Here is a 21487-nt window from a genome sequence, read left to right as displayed (position 1 = left end):
AATTGGACTTCATTTGGCTGAGAAATATGTAAGTAAAGTTGCACGTTGAAAATGAGGTGGTTGGGAAATTGGGTGGGTGGGTACAGACTTTTGACATGTTACTGTAACAGGGATGATCTAACAGGTCTTGCAAAATAAATAAAAGAATTCTCACTTCGAGATTAGACATGTGAAATACAGCGCGTTAATCATATCATACAGGCTCAAAATTCGCTCTTTAGAACAATCACCAGACTCTACACTCAATTCATCACCTCCAATCCACTCTGGAGACCTCTAATGGCCACCATGGCACCCCACGCACCAGGGTCAGGCGGCAACTCTGTGCTGTCTCCAACACCAACATACGTCGCTCTTCCAAGTCGGGGTTTCATCGTCTTTGTCGCCTCGGCTCCTTGGACAGCAGCCTCGACACCGCCAACGAATCCAGCCTTAGCAATAATCTCGGCAAAGGGGATCAAAGTGTCCATGACGGTGCGATCGCCTACCTTGGCGGGGGTGTACCTGCTCAGGTTCTCCAACGCCAAGGAAAGGGCTTCGCTCCAGAGAGCGATGGGACCATCTGATCGAGCCATGTGGCTGTTCTTCTCGACGGCTGTTCTGAGAGAGACAAAGAAAATGCCGAGGATGCCACCAAGTGTTCCACCCATCTTACTCTCAACAATGTCCTCGAGCTCTTGCAGAACAGCAACCACAGAACCCGACCTTGCCAAGCCCTTGTCTAGGGCCTGAATCAGTGACGTCGCTCCAGTCTTGAGCGTCTCTCCGCAGTCACCATCGCCCATGACGGTATCCCACTTGGTCAGATGAGGTTCTGCCTGGATAATTGCATCACAGGCACTCCGCAACATCTTTTCCAAGAGATTAGCATCAATCTTCAAGTCCGTCTCATCATTGATGATCTTTTCCGCCTCCTTGGGTGGATGCACAAGTTGTTCTTTGCGACTGCACCGTCTGGTCTGTGACCCAGCCATGGACTCCCAGAAGGTGTTCGTCTTTGTGTCAAAGAAGTCCAGGATGCGATCAACCGAGTACCGACAGTTTCTTGCCGCGGCCGAAACGTTGATGACGGATACGGAAAATGCGGGCGCATTGAGGGATGTTTCCAAGAACCCAGCACAAGTGCGCGAGGGCTCGATGCCCCATTCGTTGGCCAGCTGTTCAAGCACTTCATCGAGAAGGGCACCCAATTCCAGATGAGAGATGCCTCCAAAGTTGCTGATGAGAAGAATAGTCTTGTCCTTGGGAGCAAACTTGACATATCCCCGTGTCGGGTCATTCTCATCCAAACAATGCTTGAGGATCTGCCGCACAAGCTCTGGCGTAGTGGGGGCTGGCGATAGCTTCATGTATCCCGGCTCATTGTGAGGACCAGTACCAAGCTCAATCTCGTTGACAGCCAACGCACCATGCTCACTCCTCCCAGGCACATGACAGTGGTCGAGGGTAGCAGCAATGGACACAATCTGCTCCGAGAATGCAACGCCAAGGTTGTAAACGTCATCCAGCGAGTGTCCAGCGCCTGCAGCTCCCCCCATCACCTTGAGGACGCCGATCTGTCCTGCAAGACCTCTCCGGCCCACTATTCCTCCCCTGCGGCCGACCGAGACGTCGTCCCCGCAGATGATCATGCGACACCTGTGTCCCCTGGCAATGGCCTTTTCATTGGCGAGTCCAAAGTGGAGGCAGTCACCGGTGTAATTGGTGATGACGAGAATAGTTCCCTCGTCGCTGGGGACGGCTTCTATGGCGGCCAGGATCTGCTTGGTGCTGGGGCTAGCAAAGATGTCGCCTTGGACGGAGGCGGCGAGCATGTTCTTGCCAACATAGCCAGTCCATGCTGGCTCATGGCCAGAGCCACCACCGCTGACTATGCTGACATTGGACCGTCGGTGTTCTGTATCGTAGACGACTCGGTTTGTTTCATCTAGTCTGAGAGAAGTGTTGTAGGAAATGATGCCCCGCAGCGCCTTGTTGACGAGGCCCTCGGGAGAGTCAAAGAGATGCCGTGTAGACATGGTTGTGTGTATTACTGTGATGGTGCTGAGAGATGAACAAGACGCACTCAGACAAAGAAAACGAGATGATCAGCCCATTTGGGTGCTTTAATAGAACCATCATCGGTGTTACTGCCTTTGATGAGAACGGAGCCGACTCTTCAAGTCAACTATTACCACCGGAACTGTACGCGACAGAGAATTCCCGTCTTCCCAAACCCTTCACTGTTAACAAGATACCTCTTCCTCTCCCTTGTGTCACTTTACCCTCTAAAGCCATCCTGGTATCCCGACTCCCAAAGGCTTGGTCTGCCCAGATGACCTCCCCCGGTTATCCCAAATAGGAAATCCGCACCCCACACCAGCCCGGCCCCCGTCGATCGGCCCCGGTTCGGCTTACTCCGAAACTCATCTCGGCACGACATTACCACGACAGCAGACAAGCTCGGGTCGGCAGAGCAGAATCCTACCCCGGAATTCCCTTTTGGAAGATGGTCTAGATCATCCTTGGGCGGGGTTGGTCGGTCACATGGCTCCTCAGTGCCAGCGTCTCCCTCTGAGTCGACGGCTTGCCCAATTCTGCGACATGGCTGGGTCACCACGAGTATTAAAATTGCACAGGAAGCCTGCCCTTTTCTTCACCCTGAGACGAGAGGTAACAAGAAAAAAACAAGTCGCTTATCCTTTCCCGAATCAGAAGCAATCATGGCGCCAAAGTGGAGAATTGCAATGGGCTGCGATGTGAGTTGTCCCATCATCTCGTCTTTGTAATCAGAGCTCACTTTCTCTCAGGAAGCAGGAATTTCCTATAAAAACGCCATCAAGCAAGACTTTGAGTCCGACGGCCGCGTAGAAGAGGTCCTCGATGTCGGCTCCAACCACCACGCAGATAAAACCCCCTACCCACTACGCGCAGCAGAAGCAGCCCGTCTAGTCGCAGAGGGCAAGGCAGACCGGGCACTCCTCATCTGCGGCACGGGCCTAGGCGTGGCCATATCTGCAAACAAGGTGAAAGGCATCCGGGCTGTGACGGCCCACGATAGCTTCAGCATCGAGCGGAGCGTCAAGAGCAACAACGCGCAGGTGCTGTGTTTCGGCGAGCGCGTCATCGGGCTGGAGCTTGCCAGGAGATTAGCGACTGAGTGGCTAGACTACGAGTTTGATCCTTCAAGCAACAGTGCCAAGAAGGTGGATGAGATTGTGCAGCTGGAGACGGTAGCGGCATAGTAGGGACAAAGCATTGTACGATTACCGGTAGTTAGACACGGCTTCATTCAGCAAAGGCAGCATTGACTTGACTTGGCTTGAGATAAGATGGAATCTGTGTGAATTAAACTTTTGCGGGGTGCCTGAGATGTCGTTTTCGGACTTGATGAGGGGGTTTGGCGTTTGCTGACCAGCCAACCAGACGACTTTCCGTGTCTTAGATCCCGGCATGCCAAAAGTGGAATCCGGGTTGTAGTGACACACCTTCGGTTCGGTCTCGGGTCGGACGTGATACGACCTTGTCATGCATCTCGCTAAAAGAGGTCCGTTCAAAAGAGAGTCTTACAGAAAAAGAAAGGTCGTCTTTGATTACGTGGATGTTTGTTTATTAATAATTTCAGATGGTTTGTGCAGGGTGAATCTTGAGGCGTTGATAGAGGACCTATGATCTGTTGACGTGGTAGGGATTGTTGGGGCGCTATATATTCCTGAACAGGTCGAGAGGTACGTACCCTTCATCCTCATTGACGAACTCCAAATAAAGCCTCTGGGAAACCTGCTCTTTATCATTTGTACGGCTAAATTTTGTCAGGTTACGGATACATGCGTCGAGTACTCCATGGTGTATCGACTTGTATTGGTTATATGTTCAGTGGGCCTGTTTTTTTATTATTGTTTTTATTTGTTATTAAGGCTTTAAAGCTATTCATTTGAAACGAAAACCAGAAAATGAAAAAAAAGAAAAAATACTAGACAATTTCACCTTAGTCTCTCTGCTTCCCTCTAGTCAGATCTGCTGACCTTGGCCTGTGTTGGCCCCCTGATATGTACAAGCTATTAACTCTACTTACGCAAGCCTTAATTTCCTCCGCTCCAACATCTCGCCCTTGATCGTCGGGTGGTCAATAGTTAGCAGACCGACGCGCTCCCAATGCGTAGTCGCGCCGATTATCCTCGGTGGCATCTCTTGTACAACGAGCACATAGAGCTTGGAGCCGCCGAGACCCAGCGCAATACCTAGCCACGACTCCTCGAGCAGCCTTCGTCGTAGGCTCAGAACGAACCCGATCTCATTATCCCCTGACGAGGGAGGGCTGTCACTTTGAGTAAGCGCGAGATGACCCCTACACACATCGTCGCCAGCACACACAATGCCACTCCACTTCATACTGTTACGCCCGTAGAACTGGGCCATGATGATGTTCGCCGTGATATCAAGCATATGGTGCTGAGAAGAGACGGGATTGGAACGGATCCCTTTGGCTGCTGCATTCCTCAGTCGACCATAGTAGTCGCTCCAGGGCATAGGACTGTCTATCTAGGGTTACAACGGACGTTACTTCTCTCTCAAGGTACTATAAAGTAATAACGCTTAAAATATTAATTCTAGTAACTTAAACGTGTAGATTTTATAGTATGAGCTTATTTTTACTACTTATTTTTAAAAGTAAGTGTAATCTCTTTATAAATCTTCACATAACGTACATGTATAGCGAGCCGGACAGCAAGCGAACCGGACACTTTTTTTTAACCTTTAAGATAGAAATCACTATAAAAACACAACAAACCATTTAATCAATTGAAATTACTCGCTATACTCTTCCCCAGATGTCTCAATCACTACCTGACATGTTCTTGCATTATGACCGGGCTTGCCGCAGACACCACAATGCCGAACCCCCCGGTCGCGCTGACCTCCCTTGATTACCACTTCTCGACGATTCTGCCACTACCTGCGCATCTATATCCATCTGATCAATTGCTTGCCTTCCTTCCTCTACTGTCATTACCCCTCTTTTCTGTAGTCGGGTCCTTTTTGCCCTCCGGCGCCGGCTTAGTATCTCATTTGCCTGTTCAAGTTCTTTAACCCTAGCCTCAAGTAAGGCAACCTTATGCATAACTATCTTTGTTCCCTTAGAAGAAGACCGTATAGCTTCTAGAATTGACTCTGGGGAGCTACTTTTGTGCCTTATAACTCGTCTCTCGAGGTAATCTGACTGAGATTGAGCCTCAAGCACGGTCTTTGGGGTCTTTGAAACCCAAGGGGTCGACGGTTTAGCCACCTCCTCAGCCGGTGTTGGAGTCCGTAGCTGCACATCAAGTTTCGAGACCACACTTTCCGGGTCAAGAGGAACAAGCCCGGCCCCCTCTGAAGGCTGACTTAATATTCTTTTCCGTCATGGTGGCCTGAAATGCGGCGTAGAAGGCCGGAAAGAACTCAGTCTTTGAAACGTGAGTTATAGAGCATCTGATCAGATGCTCTATTTCTTGGCCGTAAGCGTTCTTAAGCACGCTAAAGCACCCGACGTCAAGGGGCTGCAGTATATGAGATGAATGAGGTGGCATACAAAGCCTGATGATCTTCTTCTCCTCACAATATCTCTCGAATTCGATTGAGTGGTGACTTTCGTGGCCATCAAGGATTAGAAGACGATAGCGACTATTTGATCGCTTGGCTGTGCACCGGTCAAAGTGCTTGAGCCACTCGAGACCGGTCTCGTTATCGGTCCAGCCATTTTGGGTCGTTGCAATAGCCCAATCGCCCGGGAGGTTACTATCCCGGTACCAGTTGGCGAGGTGATATTGGCCCGCACCGATGATGAACGGCGAGATCGCTTGGCCATCCGCATTGATCGCCTGAATGACCGTAATCCATTCCCGGTTTCCGGGCTGCACTGATTTTGGCTTTCCACGCCTATCTGTGCCTGTGACGACCATTCCGCTCTGAATTATGCCCATCATAAAGCCAGTCTCATCAACGTTGTAGAAATCATCTGATCGGATGCCGTACTTCGCGATTGTATTCGCCACAAGCGTAAACCAATTACGGATAATAGCTGGATCTTCGCACTTGGCTCTCTGGTAGTCGTACTTCCGAAAAAAACGCGTCTTGAGGTCTGGGTGTCGCCTGACGAAGTTTGAAGCCCAGCGCGCGCCAACTGGTGGCGCGTCGCGGTCGGCAAGTAATTGATCAGCCATTTCCTTCACACCACGAAGCCGGGGGGGAAATCCTCGCGAATCTAGGTCGAGAATAAAGTGAATAAGGATCTGTTCCTCTAGATCAGATAGTCGGCGTGAATTAGGAATAGTATTGACTCGGGCTTGGATGCCATTATATCGGTCAAATAGTGTTGAATGCTTGACTTGGTAGAGCTTTGCGGCACCTCTAAGACTTAGTTTTGGTGTATTTTGATGGGCTTGAAGTGCAAGAAGGATTCTAGCCTCTTTATTAGACTGTGACATGCTGGGTGGTTAAGAATCAATTGATCAAATAGAGATAATGTAGGTTGAGGGATTTTTTGTCCGGTTCGCTTGCTGTCCGGCTCGCTATACATGTACGTTAAGCCCTGCAAAGTGGCAAATAACTTTGCGGAGTAACAGTATGGACACGCATCGCCTGTTCTTTGCTATGAACTGACTTGCAAACTAGGCATACTTGAAACTCAACAAGAAAATATCGTGACTTCTACCTGGTGTATGTCCCTCGTTCCCCACCCCCCGCTAGCCAGTGATGGATTTCTGCGCAGTTTCCCTAGCGGCCTGTCCCACCTCGGTCAAAAGCTTGGAGACACTCTCCGGAACAGTCTGGCCAGAGTAGCCGCCAGAAATCTCAAGAGTGATAGTCTTGACCTCATCGCAGACACGGCCATCGATGAGTGCCATAAGGCAGAGATTAAGGATCCCCTCGGCAAACATAGCCTTCCTGTACGCCTGCCGCATCGTGACCATAGCGCGGTGCTTCATCCCATCGATGAGGAGCAACAATCCGGTCGCTCTCTTCTCGAGATCAACAAACCCACCCAGAAGCGCAGCCAAGTCCTTGTTGAGCCCATCCGTCGTCACCTGGAGTGTAGGCATCTGCTGAGCCAGCTGCTCCAAAGCGACATGCCTAACACTAAGCTCGTTCTGCCGGTTCATCCCCTCGATCAGAGAGTTGTGAGCTTGCAACCACTGCTCCTGTGCGTCGTGCAATCTGCTCGTCTCTTGTTCGAGTTTTCGAGTGTTTCCCTTCACGTCGCCGAACACAAAGCCTCCGAGAAACTGCACCTGGTTTTAGTTTGAGATCACTTGGCGGGGTTCATCACTCTTACCGAAAAGCCTTCTGGAAGCTGGTTACCTGTGTTCTCTCTCTCATCTTGGGCTCGTTGCAGGGCATCTGCAGCCTCTTTTTGCTGTCGAGCCCATAGTTCGACGTCGTGCTGATTCCGCTCGGTCTGATGCCGGCTGGCGTCCATCTCCATCTTCGTCTGCTCCAACGCTCCCTGGATGTCCCACTGCAGCTGCTTGATTTCATCTGCCCGAAAGGAGTCGACCTGACGTTGTGAGCACTGAGCATCAACGGTAGACTTTGAGATCACCTACCTGTATGTGGATACTCCTCAACTGCTCTATACCGGCCTGGGAGGCTGCCCGACAGTCACCGAAAGCCCTGGAACACTGATCAAAAATGGCCACCTTTTGCATATGGTCATCTTCTCGCTCATCATAGTCTCCGCGAATGAACACGGCAAGCTTGTAAAGCTGCAGAAGTGCAATCTCTAGCCGGTTGACGGCCATGTTGAGATGTTCCTTGACTGTGGAGCGAAACGTTCCATCTTGGGCGGTCAGCTTCTGCTTGCAGATTTCGAGTCTCCGGATCAGTTCCTGGTAAGGAGCTGGCGCGGCAGCGAGAACTGAGGCTGTTTGAGAGACGTCGGGCAACGCAGGCACGAACTGAGGGAACCCAAAGGGGGGTTGTGCCACAGCCATGATTGCTAGAGTTTGAGTGCTTTGGAGAGATTAAAAAAAAGTAGTGTATTGAGAGAAGTTGGTTCAGGAAAGCTGAACGAGAAAGGTTCAAGCATCCAAATATCTGTGTTGCTAATACGGTCGCACTGAAGAGCCCGATGATTTTCCTGTACTTGAAAGTACTTGAAATATTCTCTGCCTTTGGACTGCTCGCCATGTTCCATTTGTGACTTTGACAAGAGATTCCAGATGTGCGGGGATGCTCTAATGCAGCTGAGGAGATAGTCTCTTCCAGTATAGGTTTGGGTTCCGCTAGTTGCACTCTCAGCCAGCCAAATTTGGATAGGTCTGTCTCGTCTCCATCAGCTGATGGAACTATAGTTGTTTTGTCTCAGCTCTCAGACAATATAGGCCAAGGTGGGTCGCTTGCATAAGACTATTGGATATGTGCACAAGCTGGTATCGGCGCTTAACCAAGTTGTACGGATAGAGCGGTCTCGATGCTAGACCATTAGGTAGTGACGGAGGTAGAAACAGCCTCTGGAACTTCAGCTAGCCGCAGAGATGGAGATAACCTCGACGCTAGGTTTTCAGCCAGCCAGCCAGATCAAGCAATTGGATAGATGAAGGCGAAAGCCTGGATCGTCCATGCAAGCTGACGAAAAACACAGCCCAAAACCACCAACCCAAAATCGGAGAGATGTCCATAAACAGTACTCGATGTTACCCTCGTGTGGGTCAGCCTCTTCGAAAGAAGTCGATAGTTACTGTATAAATGCTTCGCCTTCGCCTGTCCGAGCACAGAGGCCTACTCCGCAATCATAAATCTCTCTTTTCCCATTCTGAAAGATCAGCGTTCTCCAAGCAACCATTATGGCTTTCTCTCCGCAGCAAATTGACCTCCTGGTGAGGAAGGAGGACGCTGGTGCTGCAGCTGAACGCATGATGCGCGAGATCAAAAACTCCCTTTTGTTCCAGTTCCGATGGGAGGACCTTCTCATGTCAAGTCCAGTTGTTCTGAACTGCATCAGTGCTTGCATAGTCGCTGCAGGCTCTCCAGATGCCAATGTCACCTTTACGCCTCCCAGGGACGGGTTCAAGTACTTGGTGTATGTTTTGTCTTGAAAAATGCTGAATCAGTGACTGAACTCGACGCAGTGACTTTGGTGGCAAGTACGGACTCCAGGCCAATATGGTGAGGTGCACTGACTTGGGTCGATTTGCCTTGATTGAGACAGAGTCGGGCATGGCCAGGATCAACATGTTGTCGCAAAGGTTCCACCAAACGGTGAGTGCGAAGAAAAATGAACAGTTCAAGATGCTAATTAGGTCTAGTTTGAGGATATAATGCAAGTCCTTTGGAGCCCAGAGGACGCAAGGAAGATGCTTCGAGTACAGTTGGAAACATTGTGCCGTTCATCTTTGGAATGCTTCGAAGCTGCGAAGGCAATCGATGAGAAGTTTGAAGAGTGGCTCTACCATGCTTGCGAGCTTCATCTGGCCTGTATCGCAACTCAGGCTTCCAACGATGACCAGCTATCTGTGAACGAGATCGAACTGGCTGTCACCAAGGCATCGATTGATTATCGAAAGCAGACTGCTGATGAGGCCAAGGCTGTAACAAGGAACCTGGAACAGTCCCTGGACGCAGCTACTGAGGCATATAAGAAGGCCTCGGATGATTTCCCAACTGGGTGAGTGTGTCGATTAAACTTCAATCCTGGCTCAAATTCAACTAACATCTTCAGTTGGGATATCCTTGGTGAGCGCATTGTCGAACAGCTGGCTGATAGCTTGACCACGGCCTTGAACCAAGCCATTCCCGCTCTAGTATCCAACTTGAGCCCAGTTGCGAAGGCTTCAGCGTACACCGATATGGCGAAAGGCATAATCGGCAAAGATGGCAACAAGACTGCGACGCCCGACAACAGCGTGGCACCAGCTCCTAACGCTCCGAGTGCAACTAGGCCGAAGGAAGCAGCCGACCCTGCTTACAACCAGGTTGGGCGCGACCTGATTTATTGGGATCTCATTAACGCTGTCTTCATTGGCACGGACGGCGGCATCGACTGGGATAAGGCGAAGGGAGAAGCAGGCAAGCCTGGCCAATCTACGGCCTTTGCGGCCAAGATGCTGGGTAATTCGCAACAACTGTTTGCCTCTTTGGCCACTTCTGCAGAGCCCAGTAAACAATACAAAGCCGCTTTGGAAACGGTTTGCAAGGTTCGTAATATATCACTCACTGCAAGTATCCAAGCTTATGGTTATTAGATCGCAACTGGTATTGTCGCCGAGCTGGACAAGGCCACTGCGCCAGCAAAGGATTCGGCTCTTGTCAATGGTTGGCAGAAGGACTTCCTGAACGCGTATGTAAAGGCAGTCGAGCTGAACACAACCGCCAAAACCCTCCCGGGATCGGCTGCTAATGGAGTAAGTTGTCCCCCAAGCACCGTATATGACGCATGTTAACAAGACAAAACAGAGCGTTGTGCCAGCCGGAGGCGTTGACCAAGATACTCAAACAGCTCAGATCCATGCCAAGACAACACAGGCCCAGGCGGTTCTTGAATCGGCGAAGAATCGGCTGAACACTGCATCGGCAGCCTTGACTGCCACCCAGGAGACCTACCAGAAGTCCACTGCACTTCTTGGTGAGCAGCAGAACAAGTTGGGTGGGCTCAATGCCTCGCTGGACCGCCTCAAGGCTTCGAGTCTGAAGATGGTAAATATCCCTATTAGCTATTACATTTTGTAAAACATAGACTCACCATTACTTTCAGGATGCAATCAAGTCAATCCTCGTTCATTACATCACATTAATCCTGAAGCTCAAGAACGAGATTACAAATCTCGTGCGGTTCTTCAAGGCCATCGTGGCGATCATTCAGTTCGTCGCTGAGAAGCATGCCAACCCATACATTGAGACTGTCAAGGTGATCACCAGCGGCAGTGGCGATCCAGGCGAATCGTACAAGCTCGGACCGTACACGTTGACGGACCTGCAACAAAGTGTAGGTCGATCCCCCTATACCGAAAACTTGGCTGACAACAGTCTCAGACGTGCTTTAGGCCCTGATCAGGGTCAGCAATCTGGGAGATCCCTGTCATCAGGTTTTCGGTGTAAATGAATGAGGGGACGCGCTTTGCTTAATTTGGCACCAATTCTAGCGGGGGATATAAGAATTGACTGTCTCAATTGCATAGCTGCACATAAACACCGCCACCTTTATATACTAAGCTAGCCGGGAGCTTCGGGTTACCCGTGACGGCAACGGGGATATAGATTATACCGATTTTCGTGACTTAAATTGATACACTCGTGAGGGGGTGAAACGAGGCGATTTATAACTCCTGATAATTATTAATAATATCAGTTAAAGACGAGGAAAATAAGGAAATTATAAACCTAATCGATGGTAATGGCCTCCTCGAGAATAAGGACCTTTTGCGCTACTTTATAGAAGAAGATGAATTTATCGCTAATTACTATAGGGTTCTTATCTTGTTATGCTTCTTTGGAGTTATTAGAGAAGAGAGACCGAGCTGGCGAGGCCGCCGCCGCTGCTGCCCCTATATTAATCGTTATCTTATAAGAGACTATGCCTTATGGCTACTCAAGGGGGATAATAATATATTTAAGCACTTATTCTATATACTATAAGCCCTATTTTGAGACCTCTACTAGTGGTTAAGGATTAATACTTTTACTCGTAATAGTAGGTAAATATCCCTTAAGTAGAAATTAATAATCTTACTATAGATCTTCGCGTATAGGGAGCTGTAGAGGAATATTGCTTTTCGCTTTTATATTAGCTAAGGAATTATCTCGAATATCTTCTATAAACTCTTTAAACCTCTTCGCCGATTATATATATGCTTTATTATATAGCTAATAAGTTATCTTCTTAATCTATCGGCTTTTATAGAGTTATCCCTAAAAATAACTATGTTTAATAGCGCCATTAGAGCTATAGATAGTTATTATATACCTACCTATATGCCTTAGAAGTATTAAAAGAGATATTAGTCTAGGAAAAATAATATATTATAAAATATCCTTATAGTAGTTAACTTCAAGGGATTCTTTATATATATACTTATAGGCGCTAAGGGTTCTATTAATAATTCCTTATTAATCCGGATTATAAAGACTATTAATCTATAAATCCCCTTAGTATGCTTCTTTATAGTTAATGCTAGGTTTAGCTCTAGTCGAGGTATTCTAATTCCCTTCCCGGGGACTAGATATTATCTCAAAGATTAGGAAGCTATTAATTAATAGTTATAAAATAAAAAGGAGATATATAACCTTTATTATGCCTAGCTTCGAGTTATTATAAAATAGATCTTTAGTTGAGTAAAAAGAAAGTTTAAGATCGTGAGGTATAGCGCCGCAGAATATAATATTTGGGATTAATAATATATTATCTTTGCGGTTATCAGTCTATAGAATTTTATCTTAGGAGATAGCCTTAAGCCTAATAAGCATAATCTTAATCTATAGATATACCTAAATAACTTCCCTTATACTTGGGTAGTGATAGAGGTAGCTAAGAGGCGCGCGGATGACTTTGTGCTGACTTAGATATCCCGTGGATTATATATAGCGATCGCGAGAGCGACTTAATAGAGATATAATAAAGTATTAGGAATAAGAAGAAAAGAAGGAGAAGAGGAAGCTAGAAATTATTATTAGCATAGAGGCAATAGAGGCGAGGAAGCTATTAAGATATATAATAGCGGCGAGAGCGAGGAAAATAAAAGAGGTAAGGAAAGTAAATAGAGAGAGGGGCTATAGCGAGGCTAAAAGTAATAAGGAGTAATTTAAAGCTATAAAATTAGGTCTATAATAGCTCTATTAAAGTTAGTAATAAGGCACCTAAATTAAGATTAATTTATATAAGAAAAGCCCCCTTAGTAAGTATAATACTATTACGACCTCCGCGGCTACGTCACATAGTCTCCATAGAACCCCAGGCCCCACGGACCTATCAGACAAGGACTAACAATATATAGGAACGACATCGGCCCAAGACCAACGCAGTCTAGGAACGACAGCGATCTAACTCATAATCGGTCTAATACAATGTACTTAAATATATAGACCACACTCATTATACTTTTATATATACTAGCTACCTTAGCTATTAATACAACTTAATTACACTCAATACCTTAAGCACATTACTAGACATAACTATACCCCTTATTCAAGATAATGCCAATAACCCTCTGCTAATATAAACCTAGCACGACTAATTTATCCCTTAGGAAAAATACGATCATCATATATTAATAGCTCTTATTTAGTGAATTACTTATATTACCTTAAATAATATCAAACGCAATAGCTACTTAGGCTATTCCCGCCAATAACCATCAGCAAGTTCCACCTACTAACTATCCACCTACGCCTATCATACCTATTCCCGCCAACCTAGACGAGGAAATAGACGACGCAGATAGCTCCGACGATGAGGAAGTCAAATAACTCCATGCCTAGATCACCGCTATAAGCACTAAAATAAATAAACTCCGCGAACTCATCAAAAGGATAAGTAAATCCCAGCGCGCTTAGAATACGCAATACCTAAATAATATCTAGGACGTTAATAATATAGCTATCGCTACTATGAGAGGAAAAAATATAAGAGAAGTCCTAAAGCTAAACCTACTAGAGATATTCAATAGAACCGCATATAAGCTACCGATTTTCCTCACGTAGCTATAGGCTTTTATAACCTATTATCTAACCTAATTTACCCTGGCCTCTAATAAGGTCCAATACGCCGCGAGAAGACTTAAGAACCACGCTGCTATATAATTCAAACTAATTATAAAGGAATACCTTACCACCCTATTCGCTAAACTCTCACCACAAACCAATAACCTATACTTAGATTATGAAGCCTTTAAAGTAGTATTCCGATAGGCCTTTAGGACTATTAATAAAAAAGCATAAGCTAAAAAAAAGATTAAAATACTCTAATAAACTTAATCCGCTTCGGAGTATAAAACAAAGTACCTCTAATTTGCCTCGAAACTTAACTAAGACTAGCAGCTATTAATATCCTTTTTCTTTAATGGGCTTAAGAAAGAAGTATAGGCCGAGCTCTATAAGGAAGATCGATTAGATAACCTCGTCGACTATATCGGCAGGGCAGTTAAGATCAATGACTAGTAGTTCTCTTAGAAAAAGCTATAGAACCCTAAGTTTGATAGCAAGGCTAATAGCCCCCGTTTTGATACTAACTAGGGCAAAAAGAGGCAAAATAATACCTCATATAGCACTAACCCAGGACCTATAGAACTTAGAGTAACCTAGCGAGGACCCAAGGATATCAAATACTACTATTACTATAAGAAAAGCCATAAGGCAAATAAATATAGAAAAAAGCAATATAATATCCAAGAAGGACGCTATAAGCCCCGAGAATAATAATTACTCCCCGAAGGTAAGAGATAATTAAACGCTATTAACTAAGATTATAGTCCATAAATAGCTATCTGCATTACCTAAACGCTTAGGATATCACGAAGCGGGTATTACGTCATAATAGATAAAAGAGGCCCCTATGGACCCAAACCCAATGATAAGAAAATCTATAGCTAGGTAGGGCAAAAAATAAAGGCATGGGAAGAGGATAAACCCATATATTAGCAACCACTCCTTGAGCTAATAACGCAAGAAAAAGCTAAATTAAGTAATATAAACTAATAGGCAATTACCATTGCGATAACTAGGAAACTTAAATAGGAAAAAATAAAAGCACGAATGGAATAAAAACCACGACCACCCTTAATAATAGCAGAATAAGCGGACTTCGAGGAAGCCGCTACGGAAGATTTTAATTATAAGAAATAGATTATAGGATATAACACGATACCCCCCTATATGCCTTCTATTATATATAGAAGGGACTATTAATAAGATAACCCTGCGCAATGCAACCGCAATCTATGCCTATAATACCAACTTAAAGTATCATAGGAATATAATGAGATATATAAATAATAAAAAAGGGAACGCCGCATACCACGACGCATAGACCAAATCTCCAAAAGAGACACCAGAGACCTAGCCCGAACTAATTTTAAATATAACGCAGTAAGGTTATAAAAGGAACTCCAACGGACCTAAAAAGAATAATAATAAGAAAAAAAAAACCGATAAAGAACTATGGGGAGAAGAACCCTACCTATGGCTCTATAATGAAGACAATAACTAATACTAGAATAATAAATGAGAATAATATATCCACATAGCACGAGAATATATAGATATAATATATATATAGGAGATCTGCCTCTAGGCCTACTATAAGGAACTAACTAAGAACCTATGATATAAAGAAATACTATTTAACCCCTAAGATAATATATAAATATACCCGACACATAAGGAATATCTTAGTATTTTATAGATATCTTATTAGCACTATTAATATAAAAAACATAGGGAAAAAAAATAAAAATAAGACTATTTCTTTATTACTCTATTAGCCTAACTTAATAATAACCCTTATATATAGTATGAAATAAAAGGATACTATATATTCTATTAGTATAACTCCATCGGAGTAATATGCGCATGATACTACGAGGACCTATACTAAGTTATTTAGAAACATAAATAAGTAATTCATAGGGTTAAAGATTAATAAAAAAAGGTTAGTTAGGAGGAATAAAGAGAACTAAGTAATACCTAGTATAAAGAAGATTAAGAAGCAAAAGAAAGTTATTAGTAATAATAAAATAGCTTAAGAAATAACTATGACTACGAAGTATATGCAAATAATAAGTATAAATTTGACCACCTTAGCTATATTATCAAAAAGTCAAAAAACTAGATATCCTATCTAGCACAAAGCGATAAATAAATAAATATAAGAAAATATTACCCTAAAAGGCCCTCTACTCCATAAATAAAGCGCATAAGCAACGATGCCTAAAGCTAAAAATACAAGTTAAGAGAGAATAATTAAACGCTTTAGTAGATAGTAGAGCTAAGTAGAACTACTTTAACCCGACGACGGCAAATAGACTTAAGCTACCATAGAGACATAAGTAAACGCCTTATTTAATTATTAACCTAAAAGGAACCCCTTTTGATTATGATAATAGAGTTATTAACTATGAGATTAATTACCTTAAGGTTTTTATTAAAGAAAAGAACTAAGAGATATTATTTAATATTATACCTAATAAGTATTATAATCTTATGCTCGGGTACTTATAGTTATAACGCTATAACCTATATTTTGACTAGAGAATTAGCTAGGTGCTTTTTTTTAATAATAAGGCACCCTTTATATTGAATAATAACTTAAGATATAATATGAGATCTCAAATTTCTACTAAAGACACTAGAGAAGCTAAGAAGAGGCAAATATAAGATACCTCTTTACCTAAAGGGATATAATATAAATACTATAATAGATAAAAATGATAGATATAGCGAATAATCACACGCGTCATAAAGCAATTCCACGAGTTAAAAGAAAACCTTAAATAAGTAAAATAAATACTAAGGAAGGAATAACTTAAGAATATTCTACTATAATACTATATCTATAAGAAGCTCTTTATGGAAGAACTTAAAATAGGTTTACCTAAATATATATATTATGACTTAAAAATCGAGTTTATTAATAAAAAATAACTTAGCTTCAATAAACTCTACCTACTTAACGAAGCATAATTACTTATATTAAAGGAATATATTAAGGATATATTATGGAAAAGATATATTAAGGAAAATAAGTTATTTATTAAATACCTTATTATATTTATTCTAAAAAAACATAATAAGCTCTAACTTTATATCGACTTTAGAATACTTAACGCTATTATAATTAAGGATTAAACCCCGCTGCCTCTTATTAGCGAGTTAAAGGATTAATTATTTAAAATAAAGTATTTCACCGCTCTCGACCTCAAAGGAGCCTATAACCTCATCTAAATTAAAGAAAGATATAAATAAAAAACTACTTTTCATACTAAGTATAGACTATTTGAGTACCTCATTATGCCTTTTAGACTCACTAATATACCTGCCGCATTCTAATAAATAATTAATAATATACTACGAGAATATCTAAATATATTTATTATATATTACCTAGACAATATCCTTATCTTCTCCGAAACGGAAAAGGAATATACGAAATATATCCATAAGGTATTATAAATATTATAGAACGCTAAGTTGCTAATAAAACCTAAGAAAAGCAAGTTCTACGCCTCGGAAATAGAATTCCTCAGATATATTATCTCTCATAACGAAATATATATAGACCCCAAGAAGGTCTTAGTAATTAGAGACTAAAAGGAACTAATAAACGTTAAGAAAATATAAGCCTTCCTTAGTTTCACGAATTATTACCATAGATTCCTCTAACGGTTTAGGAAGATCGCTATACTACTAACCGACCTCACGAAGAAAGATAAAATATTTATATTTAGGGATAAGGCCAGAAGAGCCTTTAATATAATCAAAAAACTCATTCTAAGCGAACTAATACTTAAGATATTTAACTTATCTCGATAAATTAAACTCAAAACTAATGCCTTAGACTTTATACTAGGCGCCTAGATTAAATAACGAGATAATAAAAGATTTTTATACCCTATCGCATTTTACTCCTATAAGCTATATAGAATAGAACTTAATTACCCTATCTATAATAAAGAATTCCTAATAATTATAAATGCCTTTAAGAAATTTTAATATTACCTTTTAAGAAGCAAATATTAAATTAAGGTATATATAGATCATAAAAATATTACTTACTTCGCGAAAACCTAAAAACTCAGCGAATAATAACTATGATACGCTAAATACCTTTTAGAATTCGATTATATTATTATCCATATCAAAGAAATAAAGAATAATAAGGCGGACGCTATTAGCCGATAACCTAACTAAGATACTAAGAAAATCAAAGCAAAAAAATAACTCCTATAATTCATATAAAAAAGATACCTCAAATAATAGACAATCACTTATACTAAATAACAAATACTATTATACTACCTAATAGACAAATAGAAAAATAAAATCATCGCCAATATCACCCTTAGCGAACTTAAGAGACTCATAATTAAATAGGCAAACTAAGTAAGAAGCCAATAAGGGATAATTATATATTAAAAATATATCTTCATACTAAAGAAATATATAAAAGAATTCATCGAATACTATCACTAAACCATAAAACACGATAAGAAACTTAACGATAGAGATTTCTAGGAAATAATATATTAATACTTTATATAGGAAGACCTCACGGCAAGACCAGATAGCTACCTTGATTATAAAATATACTACGACCACGCATAGCTAAAAGATAAGCACCTACCAAAGTTATATAAATACGACCAAACCACAGAGACACCCTACGTTACCATAAGAAACGCTTATACCATAAAATAGCATAACCTACTCCTTAAGCAAATCTAAGAGTATAATGCATAACTCTTAGATAACGAGAAAATAAGTAAATAATAAATCCTAGATAAACTATAATATAACTTAATACGCGAAATATATAGCCACTAATTATATAAATACTAAGGAATTAATAAAATTCTAGAATAAGTCAAAATAATATTTATATTCCCTAAAATAAAGAAAATTATCTCGATAATTATTAACTAATGCGATCTCTACGCAAAAACCAAGGCATAACGCCATAAACCCTACGGGAAACTATAATCACTCCCGGTTATGGAATAACTATAGGACTTAATTACTATGGATTTTATCACTAAACTACCCCTATTAAAAGAACTAGCCATTAGAAACTTCTATAATAGTATTTTCGTTATTATAGATAGACTCACGAAATTTTTTTATTTTATACCTTATAAAGAAGCGATAACTATAGAAGAATTCATATACCTTTTTTACTTTCACGTCGCTAAGATACATAGCATACTACTCGAAATTATCACGGATTAAGGACTACTATTCGCTTTAAAATTCTAGTAAAGCCTTATAGGATATTTAGGAATTAATTATAAACTCTCTACCACATACCACAAGGAGATAAATAGCCAGACTAAACGCATAAATCAAATATTAAAATAATATCTCTGATGCTATATTAATTATAAATAAATTAACTAGGTTAAGAAGCTATTAACCGCCCAGCTAGCCTATAATATAGCTATAAATAAAAACACAAAGGTTATATTAACTTATGCTAATTTTGGATTTACCTTAAATATATATCGATAAATACGAGATATTATTATTAACCTAAAAGTAATTCTTATTAATAATTAACTATAAAATCTATACGAGGAAATAAAAATAAAACTTAAATTTATTAGAAATAAAATAATAAATTATATTAACTAAAAAAGAATTAAGAGATTAATCTTCTCAGAGGGGGATATAATCTATCTCGCGATAAAAAATATTAAAATAAAATAATAAAATAAAAAACTCGACTATAAATATATTAAATTATATAAAATTAAATAGAAAATCTCAAAATATAACTATAAATTAAACTTATTACCTAAGGTTAAGCTTTATTTAATCTTTTATATCTTATTACTTAAAATAATATAAAATACTATCTAAGTTAAAACTAGTAATAAACTAAAGGCCAAAGTTAATAGACTAGAAGAATATATTATAGAAGCTATCCTTAATATAAATAAAATTAATAATAAGATAATATATTTTATTAAATAAAAAAACTACCCGGACTTAGAAAATACCTAGGAACCCCTAGAATACCTTATTAATATATAATGCCTTCTAAAGAATTTCTATTAATAATACTGGGATTAAATAAGGGCGACGCATTAAGAAATTTATCGCCTAACCCAAGAGATGCCTAGTTAACCTCGTTAAGAACGTGATCCACCTAAAGGTCACACACCACTATACCTTTATAAGTATCTAATATAGACAATAGGTTATCCTCCTACTCTACCTCCTAAAGACCCCGGCGGGTCGCCTCGGAACGCCTTGCTTTTACGCTACTCCGAGTCTTATGAATGCGCGATAAACGACTAGCCGCCGCGGCTAGGCGAGACTAAAGCTCTACTATCTCCTCGTGAAGCATAAGGAGGGCGTCGCTGGCCTCGCTCTCGTCTTGTTCTAATTTCTTCTCTTATTTCATTAAAGAAGTTATTACTATAGTTAGCTAGAGGAACGCACGAAGAGGAGAGAGATAGAACACACGGGAGGCAGCCACACGGGTGCCATCATAGGATTTCTTACTATAAATATACTCGCTATAGCGCGATAAATCCGCAGATATTAGATACCGCTTGCCTAAGCGAAAATAATAGGTATTGAGTTGGGGAAAATGAGTGCTAAGCCGTTTTGGGCCGTTGGGCAATTTCTTGTACGTAGAAAAAGGTCAGAGGCCGCGGCCTCTGATCATCATCATCATCTTCATCGATCATGACGAGAAAGGGGAGCTTCAGGCTTTCTTCCTCGGCGTAATCATTATTGCTATCAATTGATCATTTGCCCTTACTATTTTCTATGTTATTGAGATCACGAGACAGTGTGTGAGATCCCTCTTTTGAAAGGTCACGAAAGGAATTCGCGAAGATCTGGCTGTGTGGTGTGGTGTGTTCTGTTTCTCCAACAAATCTGGTGCCCCCACACAGGATTTTTGATACTCTTGCTTTTCTGACGATTGGTATATACCAGAGTTGGTTAAAACCGATTGATCAGACAAGAGAGCGCACTCCTACGCTGCCAATCAATGGACTATAAACACAACCACCTCCACGAGATCAAGAAACGCGAGATATTGAAGAATTGCGACGAAAAAGACGAAGCGGGCGATTAGGGAGGACCCTGAAAATCGCCCAGCCGTTATCGAAATTAACCACGGCTCGATTCCGCCTTTCCCCTGACCGCCAAAAAAGATTGGAATCATTTGATCAGATTACCCCGGACAATCGAAGTCAACATGGACCCTTCCCGTGCCCCACACAAAGCAAATGCCGGTTGCAGAAGGGACCCACCTACTACGGATACGGAAAAGGAAGACATCGTGAACCCATGGCTAGCGCAGAAGGGACCTCCCTTCACCGGAGCTAGCAGGCTACCTCCACCGGAACTGCTCATGAAGACGCTTACGACGCGACAATGGAAGGCCCTCATCATCGGAATGCTTGCCTGGTGGCTTACGAGAAGCGAAATACTCACTGCTCTCATCCTGATCCTGACGGCATTCGAGGAAACCCCCCAGGACGGGATCCCCCGACCCTCTCAAAGGCGCGAATTGCAAGGAAAAACATTGCAACGACTCGGAATCATCTGATCAAACAACGACAACCACAGATATCGTACCGATGGCTCAGAACGACAAAGGCCTTGATACCGTGCCAAAGAGCGACACTGGCCAAAGCACGGAGGCCAAGAACGACACCGAGGCGACGGTCAACAAGGCCCTCTTCAACCTGTTCCAGGAACTCATGACCAAAGGATCAAATGGTCCTTCGTTTGCGATGCCGCTCCACCCACTCCCCTGCCTTCAAAGGGAAAGATGTGACTGAGTACCTGCGAAACTTCAACC

At 42.1% G+C, this 21487-nt stretch overlaps 3 protein-coding genes and 1 pseudogene across 4 annotated transcripts, besides 1 other annotated feature; 2 read left to right on the top strand and 2 right to left on the bottom strand.

Moving 5' to 3' along the window:
• Window positions 1-242: 242 nt before the first annotated feature.
• Window positions 243-2018, bottom strand: NCS57_00906100 (uncharacterized protein; the record flags this gene model as incomplete). Its single annotated transcript, XM_053058848.1, has 1 exon — window positions 243-2018. The coding sequence occupies one exon, from the start codon at window positions 2016-2018 to the stop codon at window positions 243-245; it is 1776 nt and encodes a 591-aa protein (XP_052912679.1).
• A 684-nt stretch (window positions 2019-2702) lies between these two features.
• Window positions 2703-3224, top strand: NCS57_00906000 (uncharacterized protein; the record flags this gene model as incomplete). Its single annotated transcript, XM_053058847.1, has 2 exons — window positions 2703-2738; window positions 2790-3224. 2 exons carry the CDS (start codon window positions 2703-2705, stop codon window positions 3222-3224), a joined length of 471 nt encoding a protein of 156 aa, XP_052912678.1.
• Window positions 3225-6704: 3480 nt separating this feature from the next.
• Window positions 6705-7952, bottom strand: NCS57_00905900 (uncharacterized protein; the record flags this gene model as incomplete). The annotated part of the gene is made up of 3 exons (XM_053058846.1): window positions 6705-7244; window positions 7295-7516; window positions 7566-7952. 3 exons carry the CDS (start codon window positions 7950-7952, stop codon window positions 6705-6707), a joined length of 1149 nt encoding a protein of 382 aa, XP_052912677.1.
• Window positions 7953-8804: 852 nt separating this feature from the next.
• NCS57_00905800 lies at window positions 8805-10942 on the top strand (annotated as a pseudogene). Its single transcript has 7 exons — window positions 8805-9040; window positions 9090-9219; window positions 9267-9625; window positions 9680-10154; window positions 10203-10361; window positions 10414-10653; window positions 10712-10942.
• Window positions 8805-10942: a sequence feature.
• Window positions 10943-21487: the final 10545 nt, after the last annotated feature.

Source organism: Fusarium keratoplasticum, chromosome 6, assembly GCF_025433545.1.
Source record: "Fusarium keratoplasticum isolate Fu6.1 chromosome 6, whole genome shotgun sequence".
In the NCBI taxonomy this organism is placed as follows: Eukaryota; Fungi; Ascomycota; class Sordariomycetes; order Hypocreales; family Nectriaceae; genus Fusarium; species Fusarium keratoplasticum.
This window is presented reverse-complemented; position numbering and strand designations above follow the sequence as displayed.